Genomic DNA, 19421 nt, shown 5'->3' with positions numbered 1-19421 from the left:
ACCGCCCCCTCTGCGTCAGCGTTCGCCCCACGCCGCGTCCTCGCTGGTCCCTGCCGCAGTGACTTGCGATTCGGCCCTGCACATTCCTCACGCGGCCTAAATGTTCTAGCTCTTTCAAAGTCCCCGTTCTTGACGTTTTTATTTTCTTCTGAGACGCTGGGAAATATTGTCCATAAAGGCATATGGAAAGGAAATAAATTTTCGTGGGAATTTCGAAGAGGAAAGAGATTCAATAGGGTGTTCGTGTGTAGCGAAAGTGCGGCCGAAGTTAGACAGCTGTATTTTCCTCGTAGCCCTCTTCCTCCCCCCGCGTTCACCGAAGCAGATGAAAACAAACACTAACGATGGCGGCGCCGGGAAGCGGCCGGCCGAAGGGCTTAAAGCAGGAGTGATCGCTTGAGTTGTGAGGAGAGTCAAGCAGCTCCGGTCGACGTGTGTGCGACGACTCGCTCAGTCTTGAGAGCGAATACTGGGGGTGTTCGATCCACGAGCCTCCTGAGGGGTGAACTGTCTGCGACCCGGGCTGTCAGTGCTGCTCCGGAGCGCAGAACCCTCGGCCGGGAGGCGCAGCTGGCCGGCCCCGGGCCCCTGCCTCCGTAATGAGAGCCCCGAGCCACTCTTTGTGTCGCAGCTTTGCAGGTACTAACTTTGGAGGGGATACCCCCAGATCTCTCAGCGCCCCCGGGTGGGAGGCTATGGATCTGCGGCTCGTCGGGGGCCTCCTTGGGAAGCTGAAGCTGACCAGCCACAGTTCAGTCCCCTGAGCTTTCTCTGGGAAGTCGGGTTGGTGTAGGCTACATTGGGCCTTGATTGTTCCCAGTCTTTACAAAGATCCCAGAGCTTTCGTCTCTACTTTCTCAGTTCTTTGGGTAAAGTCCTAAGGGGTTTTGGAGATAATTTGGGGTTCATAACTCCGGGGTTGGGTACCAATATGAGTTTGGTTAGGTTTTCATTCAATCAAGATTTGCTGAGTGCCAAATATGTACTCCGCGTGTAGGTGAGGGTGACTGTTGACTAGTGAAAAAAGGGACCCAAGGTTCACGACTATCTTCTTACTGGCAGTGGAACGACCTGAGGAAACCTGCGATCCATTCTCATTAAATAAATCTCTGGGTAAGTGGCTAAGCACCTTCTTGGGTTCATCACTAACGCATCTCAGTTTTCGCTTTCTCAGCCAGCTCTCAGTTTTCCTGGTCAATTCAGAGTAACGTTACACTTTCAGTGTTTCTTCCTCTTCTGGGCATCCTACCTCTACAAAGAGGAAAAAGAGGGAGAGATATCTGGAGAAGGAATGTGAATGAATGAATATTAAAGAAAAAAAAGTACCTGTTTTCTTATTCTTAGTTTAAAACTCATCTCCTAAGATGGTAGAATCTTGTTGAGCACCTTCAATGGGAGGTGTGCAATAATAAGAAACAATAGATCCTTCCCTTACACTAAGTCAACCTCCAGATTTTCATGTGTTGTTTTATGAGTGTTCTTTTCATGTGTGGGTATTGTGGCTCCAACTACATTACAAACTTTTTGTTTTCAACTCCCTTTTCCACAAGGATTTATAAGAGCAGAAGTCTTACAGATGTTTGTAGAATGGAATCCAGAATTGTTATTTTTAGTACACATGGATGATGAAAAAGTGCTGGAGCAAGTGTCACATAGACTGATTTGTATAGTAAAACACATGTAAATTTATTCACTGTTCCCAAATTGTATCCCGTTGCCTATAAAATTAAGAAGACGATGAAAAAAAAAAAGGAAAAAAAAGAAGACGACGATGGCAACTTTTGAGATTTACATTTCATAAAATTTATAAACCACTGGGCTTTCCATTATTGTACTTACACCTAACAATAATTATTGAATACTTGTATTTTTTCCCTCAAGAGTGGATATTAAAATTGAAGCAGATCTTCAGCTACTAAACACTCCGAATTGTAATATATATGTGTATATATATATATATTTTAAATATATTTATTTATTGATTTCAGAGAGGAAGGGAGAGGGAGAGAGAGATAGAAACATCAATGATGAGAGAGAATCATTGATTGGCTGCCTCCTGCAAGTTCCCTACTGGGGATAGAACCCGCAACCCCGGTATATGCCCTTGGCCGGAATCGAACACGGGACCCTTCAGTCCACAGGTCGATGCTCTATCCACTGAGCCAAACTGGCTAGGGCCAAATTATAATATTTTATTTAGGGATTAAATCAGTTAGACACAGTGGGATCCTACCATATACTGGAATTGTACTGTATTGAGGTCGGGGCAATAAATCTTTTTCCTTATTGTCTTTCCTGCCCCCATCCACCCAACTGCATTAGCTTATATCTTCCATAATGACTCAGCAGGGTGTCTATAGCCTAAATGCAAAAATAGCCTAAGACATTAACTTTTGAGCTTCCAAAGTCTAAAGTGTTACTATATAAGTGATTTTTCAAGGCTATTTTTTACTATTTCGAAAAAGTAACCACTGTAGAATTTATTGCACCTTCTGGAAAAAAAGTTATTTAATCTTAATAATGCCTAGAAGTCCCTAAAACTTTGTTTTTAAATATTTATTTTCCTTTTAAAGTCCTTTTTACTTTATCACAGAAGAGATGAATAATTACATTCATAACACTGGTTGGAGAGCTGCTTAGATCACAGAGAATGAAGAATATACTTTAAAAAATTCCTCACTATTATGACCTTTTATTATTCAACTTAAAGTTTTTTGTTTTGTTTTAAATTTATTGTAGAGAGAGAGAAAGGAAGAGAAAGAGAGAGAAGCATCAATTTATTGTTCTTATTTATGCATTCATTGGTTGCTTCTTGTATGTGCCCTGACCCGGGATCAGATCCACACAACCTTGGCGTTTTGGGATGATGCTCTAACCAACTGAACTATCTGGCCAGGGCCTTAATTTGTTTGATTGTTTTTGACTGAAAGAAGAGACTCGCCTTTAAGAAATGGCAGTATCCATAGCCAATGAGGTTTATCCAAGGTGCGGTTATTGCTAATTGAAAAGAAAAAACAAAAATGCAGGCTGGCCTGACCTGAGTGGCTCAGTAGGTTGAACGTTGTCGGGTGCACCAAAAAATTGCCGTTGCCATACTCGATCAGAGCACATATCTGTGTTGCGGGTCCCATCTCTGGTTGGGGCACGTATGGAAGGCAACCAACAGATGTTTCTCTGTCTCTCACTCTTTCTCCCCCTCAGTTTTATTTTTTATTTTTATTTTTTTAAATATATTTTATTGATTTCTTACAGAGAGGAAGGGAGAGGGATAGAGAGTTAGAAACATCGATGAGAGAGAAACATCGATCAGCTGCCTCCTGCACACTCCCTACTGGGGATGTGCCCCAACCAAAGTACATGCCCTTGACTGGAATTGAACCTGGGACCTTTCAGTCCACAGGCCGACGCTCTGTCCACTGAGCCAAACCGGTTAGGGCATCCCCCTCAGTTTTAAAAATCTTTTTTTTTTTTAAAAGGTCACTGTTCTGCTAATATTTGAGCTGCCATATTGCCTAGTATTATTATTTATCATCATTTTTTTTTTATCATTTTATAAGAAATGAAGATTGGCCCTAGCCGGTTCAACTCAGTGGTTAGAGCATTGGCCCAAGGACAGAAGGGTCATGGGTTCTGGTCCAGGGCATGTACCTTGGTTGAGGCTCTATCCCTGGCCCTGCTTTTGGTCCAAGTGCATGCAGGAGGCAACCAATTGATGTGTCTCTCTCAAATCGATGTTTCCCTCTCTCTGTCGCTCCCCCTCCCTTCCATTCTCTCTAAAAATCAGTGGTAAAAAAAATATCCTCGGGTGAGAATTAAAAAAAAAAGAAGCCCTGGCCGGTTTGGCTCAGTGGATGGAGCGTTGGCCTGCGGACTGAAAGGTCCCAGGTTCGATTCCGGCCAAGGGCATGTGCCTTGGTTGCAGGCACGTCCTCAGTGGGAGGTGTGCAGGAGGCAGCTGATTGATGTTTCTCTCTCATCGATGTTTCTAACTCTCTATCCCTCTCCCTTCCCCTCTGTAAAAAATCAATAAAATATATATTTTAAAAAAAAAGAAACATATTTGAGTGACTTGCCTATATATATATATATATATATATATATATATATATATATATGAGACTTGGTTTTATTATTCAGATCCTCTGTATTTTTTATATCTACTTGAGTGCTCAAAGAGGTATGTTGTGTCTTCAGGTATATTTTTGTTTTTATTAAGCTCTGCTAGTATCTCTAGGAATTTTTGCTTCATGTATTTTATTGCTATATTGCTAATGTAAAGGTTTATGGCCCTGGCTGGTGTGGCTGGTCGGCCATCGCATGGGTTAGATTCTGTCTAGGGCATGTACCTGGGTTGCAGGTTTGATCCCTGGCCCTGTTCAGGGTACCTGTGGGAGGAAACCAATTGATGTGCCTGTCTGTCTTTCCCTGTCTCCCTCTCTCTCCTCTCTCTCCTCTCTCTCCCCTGCCCTCACTCCTTTCCACTATCTTTAAACATCAGTGGAAAAGATATCCTTGGGTAAGGATTAACAAAACCAAACCAAAAATTTATGGATGTTACATTTTTCAGAGATTATCACTACTCAGTGTCTCTTTTAATCTCATTTCATAACTTTTGACCTGGAATTCCATTATAAATTCTTCTGCTTTCTTTTTGTCCTTTTTCTTTCCTCTTCCTCTTTTTTCAAACTGAGTATATCTGCTTATTTCTTTACTTTTAAATTTTCTTTGTAACTCTTTTCGGTATGAAGATGATTTCAGTTTTTAAACTTTGGTGTTTCTCATTTGTCTACAAAGAACTTTCTAAATGGAATAAAGGATCTTTGTATTTTAATAATAACTCTGATGCCTGAAGTGGGGAAATGACTGTTTTGTTCAGTTTTCTCTTGAACTTAACTATTTTGTCTCGTTAACTGTTTCAAATTTACAATATTGAGCTATTTATTTATTAAAATATATTTTCATTGATTTCAGAGAGGAATGGAGAAGGAGAGAGAGATAGAAACACCAATGATGAGAATCATTGATTGGCTGCTTCCTGCACACCCCCTACTGGGGATTGAGCCTACAACCTGGCATGTGCCCTTGACTGGAATCGAACCTGGGACCCAGTCAGACGCTCTATCCACTGAGCCAAGTCAGCTACAGCACAATATTGAGCTTTCTAATACCTGAATCCAAAACATTAAAAAATTAGGTTAAAAATTAGAAAATATAGACATTGTATAATCTCTTGCCAAACCATTCAGTTGTTTCTTTGAAATTATTTGCTCTGCCCTTCATTTTTTGATGTGTCACCTTAATCCAGTGTGTAAATTATCCCACATAATTTTAGTAAAGGTAGAATTACTAAAATAGCTTTCTCACTGATCAATGATTCTCTCTCATCATTGGTGTTTCTATCTCTCCCTCTCCCTTCCTCTCTGAAATCAATAAAAATATATTTAAAAAAAAAAGATTAAAAAAAAACCAGCTTTCCCTCTGGCTTCCCTGTTTTTTGTTAATTGAAACCTTATTAAACTTTTTGCAGTCAGCCCTTAAATCCTTTAAAATATCTCCCATCCATTCTGTTTCCAAATCATTGTAACTAAAGTGTTAGCCTTGCCCACAAATCTGAATTATTGCCAAGAACCTAATTGGTTTCCCTGCTTTTCATACTCAAAGCTATTATACAACATGTCAGCAAATCTGTTTCTAAAGCACCATTCAGATGATACTACTACTCTGTTATTTCCTCTCCTCAAAACCTACTAAGTACAGGTCAGGCTCTAGCATTGCATTTAAGACTCTCATGGTCTGGCCCCAACCAGTCATACTACATCCCCATCCATACACAATTCTCTAAAAAACTGGAATACTTTATCATTCTAAGGCCATTTTGATCTCTGTTGCTTTAAACCTCTTTGTGTTCTTCTCACCCTAAATGCTTTCTTCCTCATGTCAGCTCCATTTCAAACTATTCAACCTGGGGGTATTATGATGTGCTTCATGAAATCCATAAACCCCCTGCAAACGTTCCCATATATGTGCATTTTTTTCTGGAGAAAGGGCTTATCTTGCCATCAGATTCTCAAAAAAAGTCCATAAACCTCCCTAAAGTTAAACTGATTTAGTGGCCTTTTGAAGGAATGTAAATTAACTCATGTTATGCTTTAACAAAGTTTTTGTCTCACTAAAATTTAGTTCTTAATATGCTGGCTAATAAGTCATTTTTAATACTTAGGTTATATTTAAAGCTCAAAGATTCAGATTCAGATAAAATGTCTTATCTTCATTCATTTTGTAGGTCTCTAGATTTAGCTCTTTGTGTAGAATTTATTTTCCTCAAAAGATAATTATCATAATTTTTTTTCACTTTGGCTCTTTAGTTAGAGGGGAATTTTTTCTCCTTCCTACATGACTAGTCATACAGCTTGTAGACAATACTATCTCTGTATGCTTTGATGTAGCTATCCCTTTTAAAGGATAATAGTCAAATTTTAAAGCATTTTTTCTGTTTTAGATTCCCATAGGCAATGGAAACTGATCTCAATTCCCAGGACAGAAAGGACCTGGACAAGTTCATTAAATTTTTTGCCCTCAAGGTAATATCCATTCTCTTGATCCTAGAACTGTTGGAAATAACTTCCGTGCTTTTCCCTTTTTGGAAATATAGCATAACAGCTTGCAGCTTGCCCATTCTAATGGATATTCTGTCTGTTGTAAACTAAACTGTGAAGTTTGGGGGTGGTACTGGGGGTGTAACTAAAAAGTAGCTTCCAATTTTCCACAGCTACTTGTTCAAAAAAAAATTTTTTTTGCAAGGCTGTTTGCAGAAATGTCAAACTATTATGCCAGGTTATTGGCACAGTATGTTCCCTGGATGTGTGAACAAAGACTGTGGACCAGAATGGATAGCCTTTTGGGCATCTTTCCCTAAACATCACACAACTGAAATGTCTTTCATTTATTGTTCCATTCTGGTAAATGAGGAATTAAAACTGAATTTTGAATGCTTTAGAAGTTATATTTTCCTAAATCTAAAAATTATTTCCATTTCTATCACTCCTTCCTCTCAAACATTACCATGTAAGAACAATCCACACAGTAGATGCTGGTTGTAAAATTAGTTGGAAGACGTTTGCCATATGGGCCAAAAGATAGGAATAATTGTGGAATCCGTGGTTTAAATCTACTAGGATTACATAAGTATATGGCAATGAATATTTACACCTACTATTGGACTTGTTTCTTTATGAAAGTCAGAGCCACCGTGTGCAACTTTCCTTCTGCCATGTGAGAACATTGCAGGTTCTAAGTCTCAAACTGTAAATCCTCTAATTGGTTGACACTGTGTCTTGGGGAATATTTACAGTATTCTTTTTGTATAGTGTTTTTTCCTATCTGTTCTTGAATATTTTGAGTTTCTAAAGTATAGTTATAATTATTGGCATCTTTTAAAACCTGCTTTGTAAGGGTTTTAATCCTGATTGGAAAGCAAACCAATTTAAAATTTTTCATCTTAGATTTTTTTTGGTATTTTTTTTTAGACTGTTCAAGTGATTGTCCAGGCTCGACTTGGCGAGAAGATTTGTACTCGTTCATCTTCATCCCCAACGGGTTCAGATTGGGTAAAATTCCTATTCTTTGCTAAGGGGTATACACTGCGGTGTTTGTTACAAGGAATCACAGGGCAGTAATAAGGGATACTGTTTATAGTATTACTAAACCATAACATTAAAATATCTAATTCCGTTTGATCCATTCACTTGGAAAGTATGTTTTCCATTGAATGTTAGTCCTGGATTTGGTTCTTGGCTTTCTGCTGTTTTAGGTGAAAAGCTTAGTCTCTAGAAAACAAAAATATCTTGTTACTAATTTTTGTCCTAGGTCATTAGCAGTTTCAAGTTGAACTTTGGGGCTTTGATGCAGGATACCTCTTATGGGGAAAGAAAAAGTGAATGAATGTCCTTAGTCAAAGCAGTGCCTGCATTACCCAACATACAGTCTGACTGCTTTATGTTTCTATAATGCTTTCTGTGAGTGAAAAGTCCTTTTTGTCTTCCAGTTCAATTTAGCAATCAAAGACATCCCAGAGGTTACACATGAAGCAAAGAAGGCACTGGCAGGGCAGCTGCCTGCCGTTGGAAGATCTATGTGTGTGGAGATCTCACTCAAGACTTCTGAGGTAAGGTTGTGGCTAGGATGGGTCTTAACTTGACACTCAAATCTCTTCATACTCTGGTTCTAACTCAGCCCTATTCCTGCACCTTCCCTCTGTGAACTTCTCTCATCATTCTCTGAGAGGTCATGTTTTTTGTACTTTTTCTTCCAACCACCTGGAATATAGCCTCATCACCCGCATCTTTGTATATATCATCTATATGTGACATGTTTCTACTTATCCTCAAGACTCACATGCTCTAGAAAATCTTCCCCTTCTAGAGGGAGAGGTAACTGTTTTAGACTTCCCATGTACTTTGTTTGTATTCATTTCTAGAGTAGAACTTGCTGTATTGTGGGGGTTTTTTTGTTTATTTGTTTATTTTGTTTACCTTATTCCACATTAGGATTGAGGCAGGTATTGTTACTTGAGTGTTTATTAATCTATTTGCACTACAAGATTGTGAGACTGCATGGTATAATGAAAAACAGATGGAGTTTGGAGCTACACAGACCCAAGTTCAGGTCTCAGCTGAGTGACTTTGGCCAAATTACTTAACCCCATCCCCACCAACACCACCTAACTAACACAACACTTCCCAGTGTTGCAGAGCTACAATATTTTTTCACTTAATCCTTATTTGTAAAGAGGCTAAAATGACACAGTAGGCAATTATTACATCTTCCTGTTCATACTTTATACTTTTATTCTGGAGTTCAACAGCTATGCTACATCTTATTTATCTTTGTAGTTCTTCAAATTCTTTCTGAAATGAGGCAGGATATAAGTAAATAATCGTCTCTGTGCCTAATACAGTGCCTGGGATGGCATGTAGAAAGTTCTCAATGAACTTTGTTGAATGAATATTGTCAATACTTATTTCATGAAAACCTTAGAACCAAATAAAACAAAACTTCCTATTCTTTATTGAATTGCCAGTTTAGTATACTATAATTTTTTTTTTTTAGTGATTCATAGGGAGTCCAAAAGAAATCCCTCGAATAACTCCTCTCCGAGACATCGTGAAATCCGACTGTAAACTATTCTGATTGTCTTAGAGAAACCACACCAACTTATTTTGGGTACTTCCTGTTATCCATCCCTTTTTTGGGGGAGAGGGGTGTAGGGGAAATGATTCAAATTCATTGCATCATTTAGAAACGACACTATAATGAAAAGGATGTATATTAAGGGCACATATTTAACTTTGATCTAGAGCAAATACAGTTCTTTATTCCACAAACTAACGACGCTTACTCTCAAACATAAAAAAAATGCCCTCTTCCAACGGATTAGTAAAAAGGTTACTTGTGTTCAAAATATGTGACTATCCTTCTCACTAAGTGACACATAGGAGTGTTACAGGGTTGAGGGATTCTGGCTTTAGTCTTTTCTTTTTCTTACCTACTCAGTACTAAATCTGTTCAGAGTAACACAGAGAGACTGAACAGTTTGGCTATAGACATCAGATAGCTAAAAAGATTTAAGTAAAGAGATTATTAGATATCTTTAGTTGTAGGTGTCACCTGAAAATACCCCTCTAGAATTGGAGAGAAAGGCTCTCTTCATTCATTGGAAGTGTTGGCCTTACTGAAGAGCAATTTGGATATACTAGCAAAAGTCTTCAAAGCATGAATACTTTTTTATCTAACAATTCTACTTCTAGAAATTTGCATTAAGAAATTAATTCAATGTATGTGCAAAGTTTTATTCTCAAGGCTATTTATTATAATGTTGTTTGTAGTAGTGAAAAATTAGAAACAACCTGTATGTACAAATATGGGGGGGACTGATTGGATAAAATGATGGTCATGTTTTGGAATACTATCCTATATAATAAAAGCCTAATATGCAAATTGACTGTATGGCAGAATGACCCGTGGAACGACCAGTCGCTATGACGTACACTGACCACCAGGGGGCAGATGCTCAATGCAGGAGCTGCCTCCAACCCGTAGGCCCCAGGCCAGCCAAGGCGGGTGCCAGCTGGGGGCCCCCGATGGCCCTGCAGGTTACCCCACAGAGGGAGGTGACCAGGGGCGGGGCTGATGAGTGGGCGGTGCCAGGCCAGCCAAGGAGGGTGCCAGTGGGGGCCCCCTGATCGCCCCACCGGTTGCCCCACAGATCGGCCTTGATCGCCGGCCAGGCTTAGGGACCTTACCTGTGCACGAATTTCGTGCACCAGGCCTCTAGTTTAAAATAATGCAGAATTTTAGCCCTGACCGGTTTGCTCAGTGGATAGAGCGTCGGCCTGCGGACTCAAGGGGCCCGGGTTCGATTCCAGTCAAGGGCATGTACCTTGGTTGTGGGCACATCCCCAGTGGGGAGTGTGCAGGAGGCAGCGGATTGATGTTTCTCTCTCATCGATGTTTCTAACTCCCTATCCCTCTCCCTTCCTCTCCGTAAAAAAATCAATAAAATATAAAAAAAAAATAAAATAATGCAGAATTTTTAATTATAAGGATAATTCTATGTTATATCCTATATAATAAAAGCCTACTGTGGTAAGTATCCGACTGTTTGACTCTTCAACCAGTTGCTAGGATGCACACTGACCACCAGGAGGTAGACGCTCTTGACCAGTAGGTTAGCTTGCTGCTGGGTCTGGCTGATCGGACTGGGCAAGATGGCTGGACATGCCCTGGAGCCTTCCCACGGTCCCTCCCCAACCCCAGTTGTGCATCGGTGGGGTCCCTCAGCCTGGCCTGCACCCTCTCACAATCTGGGACCCCTCAGGGGATGTCAGAGAGCTGGTTTCAGCCTGATTCCACAGGCCAGGCTGAGGAACCCCACTGGTGCACGAATCCATGCACTGGGCCTCTAGGTTATTAATAAAAAAACTGGGTGATAAAAATAGTATATATGGTCTGATCTCACTCTTAGAAAAGTGATTGGATTATAAATTATCTTTTTTTCCTTTTTTGCTTAGTTATACTTTTCTAATATGTTTTATAGTGACTATATAGTGCTTCCTAATAAGAAAAAGAAGATAACTTTTAAAAACCAAATAAAATTGAAATATCTTTCATTTGTCCCATCTATAGGGAGATTCCATGGAACTAGAAATTTGGTGTCTTGAAATGAATGAAAAGTAAGTTCTCTATCTTCGGTTCCTTGGTTGTGGTAGCTGAGGATAAAGCAGATGACATCATATGAAAAACAGGGCTTTGTTATCAGTCATGGAGGGTGGTTTTGCTCACTTAACAAAACCAGTAGAGCTTCGCTACAATGCTCATGCTTGGCTTCCAGCCCTAGCACAGAGATGACCTTCAGAGGGAGCATTAGTCCAGAGAGAATTCAGACATCACAGGGAAAGGAGCGGAGAGAAAGCTGAAAGGGTTTGTTGTTTTCCCAGAGTACAGATAGTTCTCTGATTAAATCCCTAGGGAGCTCTTGTAACATGACTACTCTATTTTGTCTGTTTTCTGTGTGGCAGACGTCCAATGAGATTTCCCCTCCCTACTTCTTATACAGTGTTGGTCATAGGTTGGGAATGCATGTTATTCCCCTTCTGTATTTTCTTCTTTCAAGGCAGATTAGCTTACCTCCTGCCTGAAGTTTCACTTTTCAAGAAGGTTATACATATAGAAAAATAGAGGAAATAGCAACACATCAAGAGAAAAATTTTTGTAATAAAAATATGTAGTATGGGATTTTTTTGGTAAAAATAGAAAGCCTGTGCCAGGTTATAGTCCAAAATTTTAGTACCAAACAGATGTGTAGAGGTAAACAGCTCATAAGATGGTACATTGAAATTGTGATTGCACCTTCATTAATATAACTGCAACATTGAATTACTGTCTTTATTTTATTTTTAATATATTTTTATTGACTTTAGAGAAGGAGAGAGAGAGAGAAACATCAGTGATGAGAGATAATCATTGATCAGCTGCCTATTGCACACCCCCTACTGGGGATCGAGCCCACAGCCTGGGCATATGCCCTGAATGGGAATCCAACTGTGACCTCCTGGTTCGATGCTCAACCATTAAACCACACTGGCTGGGTTACTGTTTTTAATTGTGTTGCTTTATTTTTTAGAAAGATAACTGCTTCAGCGCTAGAAAAAAATATATTGGGTACCTATTGGTGCCCGTCTGCCTGTGTCCAGTATATGAGAAAGTGAAACTTTGGTTTATTGACTTATTTCAACAATGTGTTGGTAAACTGACAAATTACACCTTTACTTCAGAGCATCTGTTAATAATTAATTTTACACATTTCTAGTGCTTAATTTTCAGTCATCTCTGTTCGCTGTCATACTCTGAAAGGTGTATTTGGACTGCAAAGCACTTTATATTCTGTCAGAAGTTATGAATAATGTTAACAAGTTAAGCTTGGTCAATAGGTGGAACATAACTAATATCTCTATAGCCATTGCATTTCTGTTCTTTGTTTTATGTAGTTGAATAGGAGAATGCTGATAGTGTCTTTGTGCTCCACAGGTGTGATAAAGAAATAAAAGTTTCCTACACTGTGTACAACAGACTGTCGTTGCTGCTGAAGTCTCTCCTGGCTATAACGAGGGTGACACCAGCTTATAGACTCTCCAGGAAACAAGGACATGAATATGTCATATTATACAGGTAAATAGCTCACCTTCTTAACTCACTTGTCTGCCTCATCACTTTGCACATTGTCTGATGGCATTCAGGTATTATTTATATTCTGTGATAAATTTTTGAATAGATGGTTGGTTGGATAGTTGATGCTATAGCTTTACTATGATTGTCAATCCATTTTTTCTTATGAACTCAGCTGCCAAGTTCTTTGTCCTTTTGTTTGTCCACAGTCATGATTTCTATGTATTGGATTTTGAGGTTCTACTTACAGGACTTCAGAGCAGGGAAAGGAGCTTAAGTCTTTAAAAAATAGACTATCCTGCCCTGGCTGATGTGGCTCAGTTGGTTGAGCATTGCACTGAGAGGACGCCAGTTTGATTTCAGGTCAGGGCACATGCCCAGAAGAGCGTGTGTGCAGGAGGCAGCCAATTGATGTTTCTCTCTCATTGATGTTGTTCTCCTCTTCCTTCCTCTCTCTAAAATCAATAACAACATTTTAAGAAAACAACACACATAAAAACAGACTATCCTGAGCAGATTGTAGCCTTCTATATTCCAGAATTAAAATAAAACTTTTTTCTAACAAACTGCTAATTCAATTTGTTTTTTTTTTATTTTAATTTTTTTACAATATAATTTTATTGATTTCAGAGAGGAAGGGAGAGGGAAAGATATAGAAACATCAATGATGAGAGTGAATCATTGATTGGCTGCCTCCTTCACGCCCCCTACTGGGGATCAAAACTGTAACCTGAGCATGTGCCCTTGACTGGAATCAAACCTGGGACCCTTGAGTCCGCAGGCCGACGCTCTATCCACTGAGCCAAACCGGTTAGGGCCACTTTGTTTTTTAATTAGTTGTGTGGATATAGAGAACTAGTCAACAATTCTTTGAGTATTGTCCTTGGAATATTTTACCTCAACAAATATTTATTGAGTGCTTTTTTAAAAAAATATATTTTTATTGATTTTAGAGAGGAAGGAAGAGGAAAACAGAGATAGAAACAGCCATGATGAGAGAGAATCATGGATTGGCTGCCTCCTGCAAGCCCCCCACTGGGCATCAAGCCCACAACCTGGGCATGTGCTCTTGACCAGAATCGAACCTGGGACCTTTCAGTTTGCAGGCCGCTGCTCTATCCACTGAGCCAAACAGGCTAGGGCTGGATGCTTTTTTAATGTAAGCATTGTCCTAGGTCCGAGGTAGAACTATACAGAGGCCCTGCCCTATGTGTGTTTCTAATCTAATGGGGAAAACAGTTTAGTACATTATGAGTACATGCATAATTTAATAAAAAGCAGGATTTGAAAACTGCATAGCAGTCTCAGGAAAAAAGAACTAGGAGAACGTAGAGAGGGAACGTTGTTCTGGCTGGGAGATATAAGACAGGCTTCATGGAGGAAGTGGCTTTCAAGCTAGACCTTGAGGCAGAGAGAATTTCAGCAGATAGAAGGGAGAGAGGTAATTGTGCCAGGTGGGGACTACAACAGATGCAAGGCATAGAAATGGGGGTGGGGTATGAACTGTATCACGTTGTCTGATGGATCCAAGTGGCGGTGTAGAGTTTATGTAGGAAAGTGTGAGAGCACAGCATGGGAAGCCAGGAGTCCCAAATCATCCAAGACCTTTTTTAATATTAGTGACCAACCATTGGTTTTACATGTATAGAGCTGGTTTTGAAAAGAATTCGGATAGCAGGATGGAAAGACTTAACTAGGTCTGTTGAAACAATATAGTACCTGAGAGTAGTTATTAAGTCATTTCTTTAACTTTTTTAGCAATAATCTAGTACCCTCCCCATGTTTATTTTTCCAGGTAGGGGAGAGAGGGAAGAAGAAGCTTATATATCAGCTGCCACTTAATTGTTCTTTTTGTCTCTCTTTTGTCGTTGTTAATCCTTACTTGAGGATATTTTTTTCATTGATTTTTTTAGAGAGAGTGGAAGGGAGGGAGGGGGACAAAGAGAGCGACAGATAGAATATGAATCATCAATGTAACAGACACACATTGATTGTTTCCCACGTGCATTGTGACTGGGGTTCGAACCTGCAACCCAGGTACGTGACCTTGACTAGGAATCAAACCCACAACCCTTGGGTGCGTGGGCCGACGTGTACCATGCCAGCCAAGGCTATTTTTCTCATTCTTTAACCAGTCCTCTCACCATATACACCCCCTTGCCTGCAGCTTAATTAAAGTAGTAGCACTATTGCTCCATTAGGAGAGGTGTTCATGTAGATAAGAAAATAAAAGTTTGTTTTATTTTGTTTCTAGGTGCTTGCTTTAGAGGCCATTAGAATAAAGAATCTGGTAACATCTTTTTCTTTCTTCCCTGCAGGATATATTTTGGTGAAGTTCAGCTGAATGGCTTAGGAGAAGGTATGTATTAAAGTTGAAAAGCATTTGTAGTGTTAAGAACTCTCCTGACTTAAGAGATGGGCTTTGGTGCTGCCTGTAATAATATGCAGCTTATGATTTTAATATGTCTGATACAAGTAAGGAAAAGACAGGCACGTGGTTCCAAGAGCCACTAGAAAATGAATAATTTTCCCAAAGTTCCAATAACTCAGCATTGTTTCTTATACTTTATACAATTGTCTATTTCCTAATTTTCGACAATGAGCATGTTAAATGTTTCTGATAAGCATTCAATTTGAAAAATTGGAAATGAAACCGAGAAAATCAGGAAACAGCAAAGCCCTGACTCTTTTCCATACTCAGCTCTGGGGTGGCAGCTTGAGTGGGAGTGTAGTTACTTCATAAATTTCAGGTGTTTGTCACCCTAACTGGTTTGGCTCAGTGGATAGAGTGTTGGCCTGCGGACTGAAGGGTCCCAGGTTCGATTCCGGTCAAGGGCATGTGCCTTGGTTGTGGGCACATCCCCAGTAGGAGGTGTGTAGGAGGCAGCTGATTGATGTTTCTCTCTCATTGATGTTTCTAACTCTCTATCCTTCTCCCTCCCTCTCTGTGAAAAATTAATAAAACATATATTTAAAAAAAGAAAATTTCCGGTGTTTGTGACAAACTACAAACTCCCGGTGCCCCTTGGTTCTCATTGAGCCTGTGACAGTCCAGGCAGGGTTGATTAGGACTCGCTAAAGCTTTAGGATTAACAAGTGTTATACCTCTTTAGAGGTAGTTTTGTCTGAAAATAGAGTGCTGTTTCCCTTGCTAATATTGGTCAATATAGAATTAATTGAAAGAAAAAAATAACACACATGAAATTGAGGCACTCAGGGTGCTACGTGGATAATGCCAGAGATTGTATAGGCTGAATGATTCAAGGAAAGAGACTGGGGGCAGCATCAGTATTCTCTGGGGAGGAAGCTAATTATTTATCTCTTCTCCTAGGTTTCCAAACAGTTCGTGTTGGGACAGTGGGCACCCCTGTGGGCACCATCACTCTTTCTTGTGCTTACAGAATTAACTTGGCATTCATGTCCACAAGGTGAGGAAAGAGCATTGGAATCCAAAAGAACTCTTTCAAAGATACTAATGTTTCTTTCACCCAAACTCCATAGCTAAGCCTGCTGTTCAGCTTTGCCATTGCTGAAATCAGTTCCCTTCTGAAGAATAGAGTCAAGAGAGAGCCCAGTTTCATTGGAAAATCTTATTGAGTGTCCCAGAACCAACAATGTGGAGATGGTGGTTTATATTTGGGATGCGATAGTTAAGGGTCTGGTGGTTCCTGCTAATAGATATTAGGTGAGGGGCCCTCTGAGGACTTCAGGGAGGCTGGCAAGGCATTCTAACAAGTACTGCAATCTGCATATTGCGTTACAGGCAATTTGAGAGGACCCCACCTATCATGGGGATTATCATTGATCACTTTGTGGACCGTCCCTATCCCAGCTCCTCGCCCATGCACCCCTGCAATTACAGGTGAGGAATGTGAAAGACACTTTCCCATACTGCAGCTAGCAGAAGCTTCCATCTGGCACAGGTACACAGGGCACCTTTATCAGCACTCACTGATGGGCCTGGGGCACTGATGGAGACACCACATGGAGAGAAATGGAATGGCTAGCTTCCTTTTTTGCTGCTGCCTATAAGGTACACCCAGACTTGGGGTATACAGAATGTCTCCCAAAATTCTTGGACATGTTGGATCTTGACAGTAGTGATTTGACTTAGAGGTAAGAGTGGCAGTAATTTGTGGAATGTCCTTTGCAAATCAAATGGTTTTCAGGTTACCATTGGCACAATTCAGTTATACATGAGAATCAAGTATCTTCAGGCCTCGTTCCCAGAAAACAGTTGTAGAATTCTCTAGAGGTTGGAATAGATGTGTATCAGGAAGGATACTGCCTTTATGTGAAGGACTTCTGAAATTGGATAGGTTTGTCTTTGGAGTCTAGACTTTTGTGTTATTGTAGTCTGTTGCTGACAGTTCTTTGACCCCAACACTGGCCAGGCTTAAGCAGATATTCTCAAATGATAGGTCAAGTAAGATGTTTGGGTTATTAAAAAAAAAAGTCATTGTCAACCTCTAGATGCCGCTCTCTGGAAAGTAAAAGTTAGGCACAAAAGCTAACTTAATGTGTGTGAAGGACATTACAGAACCCACGGATCACCCTTATTTCTGTTGTCCCGATTTAGAGTTAAAGACAGTCTGTTGTAATGCTGCCTACATGGGCCTGGCTGGCGTGGCTCGGTGGTTGAGCATCGACCTATGAACCAAGAGGTCAAGTTTCGATCCCTGTCAGGGCACATGCCTGGGTTGCAGGCTTAATCCCTAGTGTGGGGCGTGCAAGAGGCAGCTAATCAATGATTCTTTCTCATCATTGATGTTTCTTTTTTTAAAAAATATATTTTATTGATTTTTTACAAAGAGGAAGGGAGGGGGATAGAGAGTTAGAAACATCGATGAGAGATAAACATCGACCAGCTGCCTCCTGCACACCCCTCACAGGGGATGTGCCTGCAACCAAGGTACATGCCCTTGATTGGAATCGAACCTGGGACCCTTGAGTCCGCAGGCTGACGCTCTATCCACTGAGCCAAACCGGTTAGGGCATCATTGATGTTTCTATATTTCTCTCCTTCTCCCTTCCTCTCTGATATCAATAAAAATATATATTAAATAATAATAAAAATATAAAGTTACCTAGATGGTTTGGTCTGAAATTATGAAGTACTCAGCAGAGCTCTCTTGCTGAACTCTTATGATCTCTGCCGAAAACAAACTTGCATCTCTTTGTGTCCTTTCTAAAATCGACTGCCACCCCCATAAAATTCATTATTTCCTTTCCCCTCACTATAGAACCGCTGGTGAGGACACTGGAGTAACGTATCCTTCTGTGGAAGATTCTCAAGAAGTGTGTACCACCTCTTTCTCCACCTCACCTCCATCCCAGGTAGGGGGAACAGGTTCTGGGGTGATGGTAATTATTTGGCACATGGTAGTTATGGGTCTAATGAAATGGTGTCAAAATTTAGAGTTTCTTTTGATGGTGGGGGTGATTGTTTCAAGGGCTTCTTTTATGCGGTGAAGAAGAGCCTTCTTATCCAGCAGGTAATAATGCAGTAACCATTCTTAACCTACATTACATGTAACCTTACCTTCCCAGGGACATCTTAAAATTCCCTAGAAAAATCAGTCACAGAATTCCATATGCATTCTCATACCAGGGAGATACTCTAACCTACCTTGTTAATTTGGTAGCTACTTCTTGTTTGAAGTGGTAAATATGGTTCCCAATAATGGACGAAGCACTGAAGGAGCCAATAATTATTTAGCATATTTTAGCATTTTGCCAGTTAGAAACGAGCAGTGCAGTTTTTCTTTTAATTTTTAAAATTTTTATAATGTTTTATTGATTTCAGAGATAGGAAGGGAGAAGGAGAGAGTGAAAGAAACACCAATGATAAGAGAGCATCATTGATCAGCTGCTTCTCCTACACACCCCCTACTGGGGATCCAGTCGGCAGCCGGGCATGTGCCCTGACTGGGAATCAAACTGTGACCTCCTGGTTCATGGGTCAGTGCTCAACCACTGAGTCACACCAGCCTGGCAGTGCAGTTTTTCTTAATAGTTGACACAGATTTCTACCTATCTGCATTTTCTTTCTGAACATTTTTAACCATTTACTTTCCACTTGAGTCCATCTTCAGTGTCAAACTGAATTTCAATAAAACACAGGCTCCAAACAGTGTTCTCAGATTCCCAAGAGGAAGCACCTGTGTGGCCTTGTGTGATGTACATGGTACCGAGACTGCTTCCGCTAAGGAATCATTTTTGCCAGCTGGCTGAATTTCAGGCAGTTTCTTCCCTTCCATCCAAGTCTTTCATTTTCTGCCTCATTCATTGCCTGCAGATCCCTGCTTTGCCTGCCCAGCATCTCTATTCCATCCCTTTTGACTTTCACATTAGACAGTTTCTTCTAGACCAGTTCAGTTCTACTTTCCTTTAAACTGGGCCCAGATAATCACCATCTTATTTTGGGGACCCAACAAATTAATTTAGCTACCTATAAGTGTTTATTTTCTTTGGTTTTCAAATTAAGAAAATAATTTACTTTTATTCCATCCTGGGTTGTTAGGAGATATTGGATTAAAATTATGGTTCTAAGCTGTTTCAGAAGTAGAAGTTAGGCATAAAAACTAATTTGATGTGTGTGAAGGACATTACAGAATCCACGGGTCACTTATTTCTATTGTCCCAATTCAGAGTTAAAGAGCGCCTTATTGTAAAGTTGCCTAGACAGTTTGGTTTGG

General features: G+C 40.2%; 1 protein-coding gene across 12 annotated transcripts in view; it reads left to right on the top strand.

Annotated features, from left to right (window-relative positions):
* The first annotated feature begins 293 nt into the window (after window positions 1-293).
* The window catches only part of ATG13 (autophagy related 13), a 32556-nt gene continuing 13428 nt past the window's right edge, over window positions 294-19421 (top strand). The window contains exons 1-11 of one of the 12 annotated variants that reach the window (XM_036326024.1): window positions 294-639; window positions 998-1113; window positions 6500-6581; window positions 7527-7607; window positions 8045-8164; window positions 11185-11231; window positions 12586-12726; window positions 15042-15082; window positions 16055-16151; window positions 16487-16585; window positions 17967-18060. In XM_036326024.1, the coding sequence (XP_036181917.1) occupies window positions 6513-6581; window positions 7527-7607; window positions 8045-8164; window positions 11185-11231; window positions 12586-12726; window positions 15042-15082; window positions 16055-16151; window positions 16487-16585; window positions 17967-18060 (789 nt within the window). In that variant the 5' untranslated portion in view covers window positions 294-639; window positions 998-1113; window positions 6500-6512. The remainder of the gene's footprint in view (window positions 640-997; window positions 1114-6499; window positions 6582-7526; window positions 7608-8044; window positions 8165-11184; window positions 11232-12585; window positions 12727-15041; window positions 15083-16054; window positions 16152-16486; window positions 16586-17966; window positions 18061-19421) is intronic. The other 11 variants (XM_036326017.1, XM_036326020.1, XM_036326015.1 and 8 more) reach the window with 11 other exon arrangements.

The sequence above is a fragment of the Myotis myotis genome, unplaced genomic scaffold, assembly GCF_014108235.1.
Source record: "Myotis myotis isolate mMyoMyo1 unplaced genomic scaffold, mMyoMyo1.p scaffold_m19_p_10, whole genome shotgun sequence".
In the NCBI taxonomy this organism is placed as follows: Eukaryota; Metazoa; Chordata; class Mammalia; order Chiroptera; family Vespertilionidae; genus Myotis; species Myotis myotis.
Note: the sequence above shows the minus strand (reverse complement) of the source record. Positions and strands in the feature narration are given on the sequence as shown.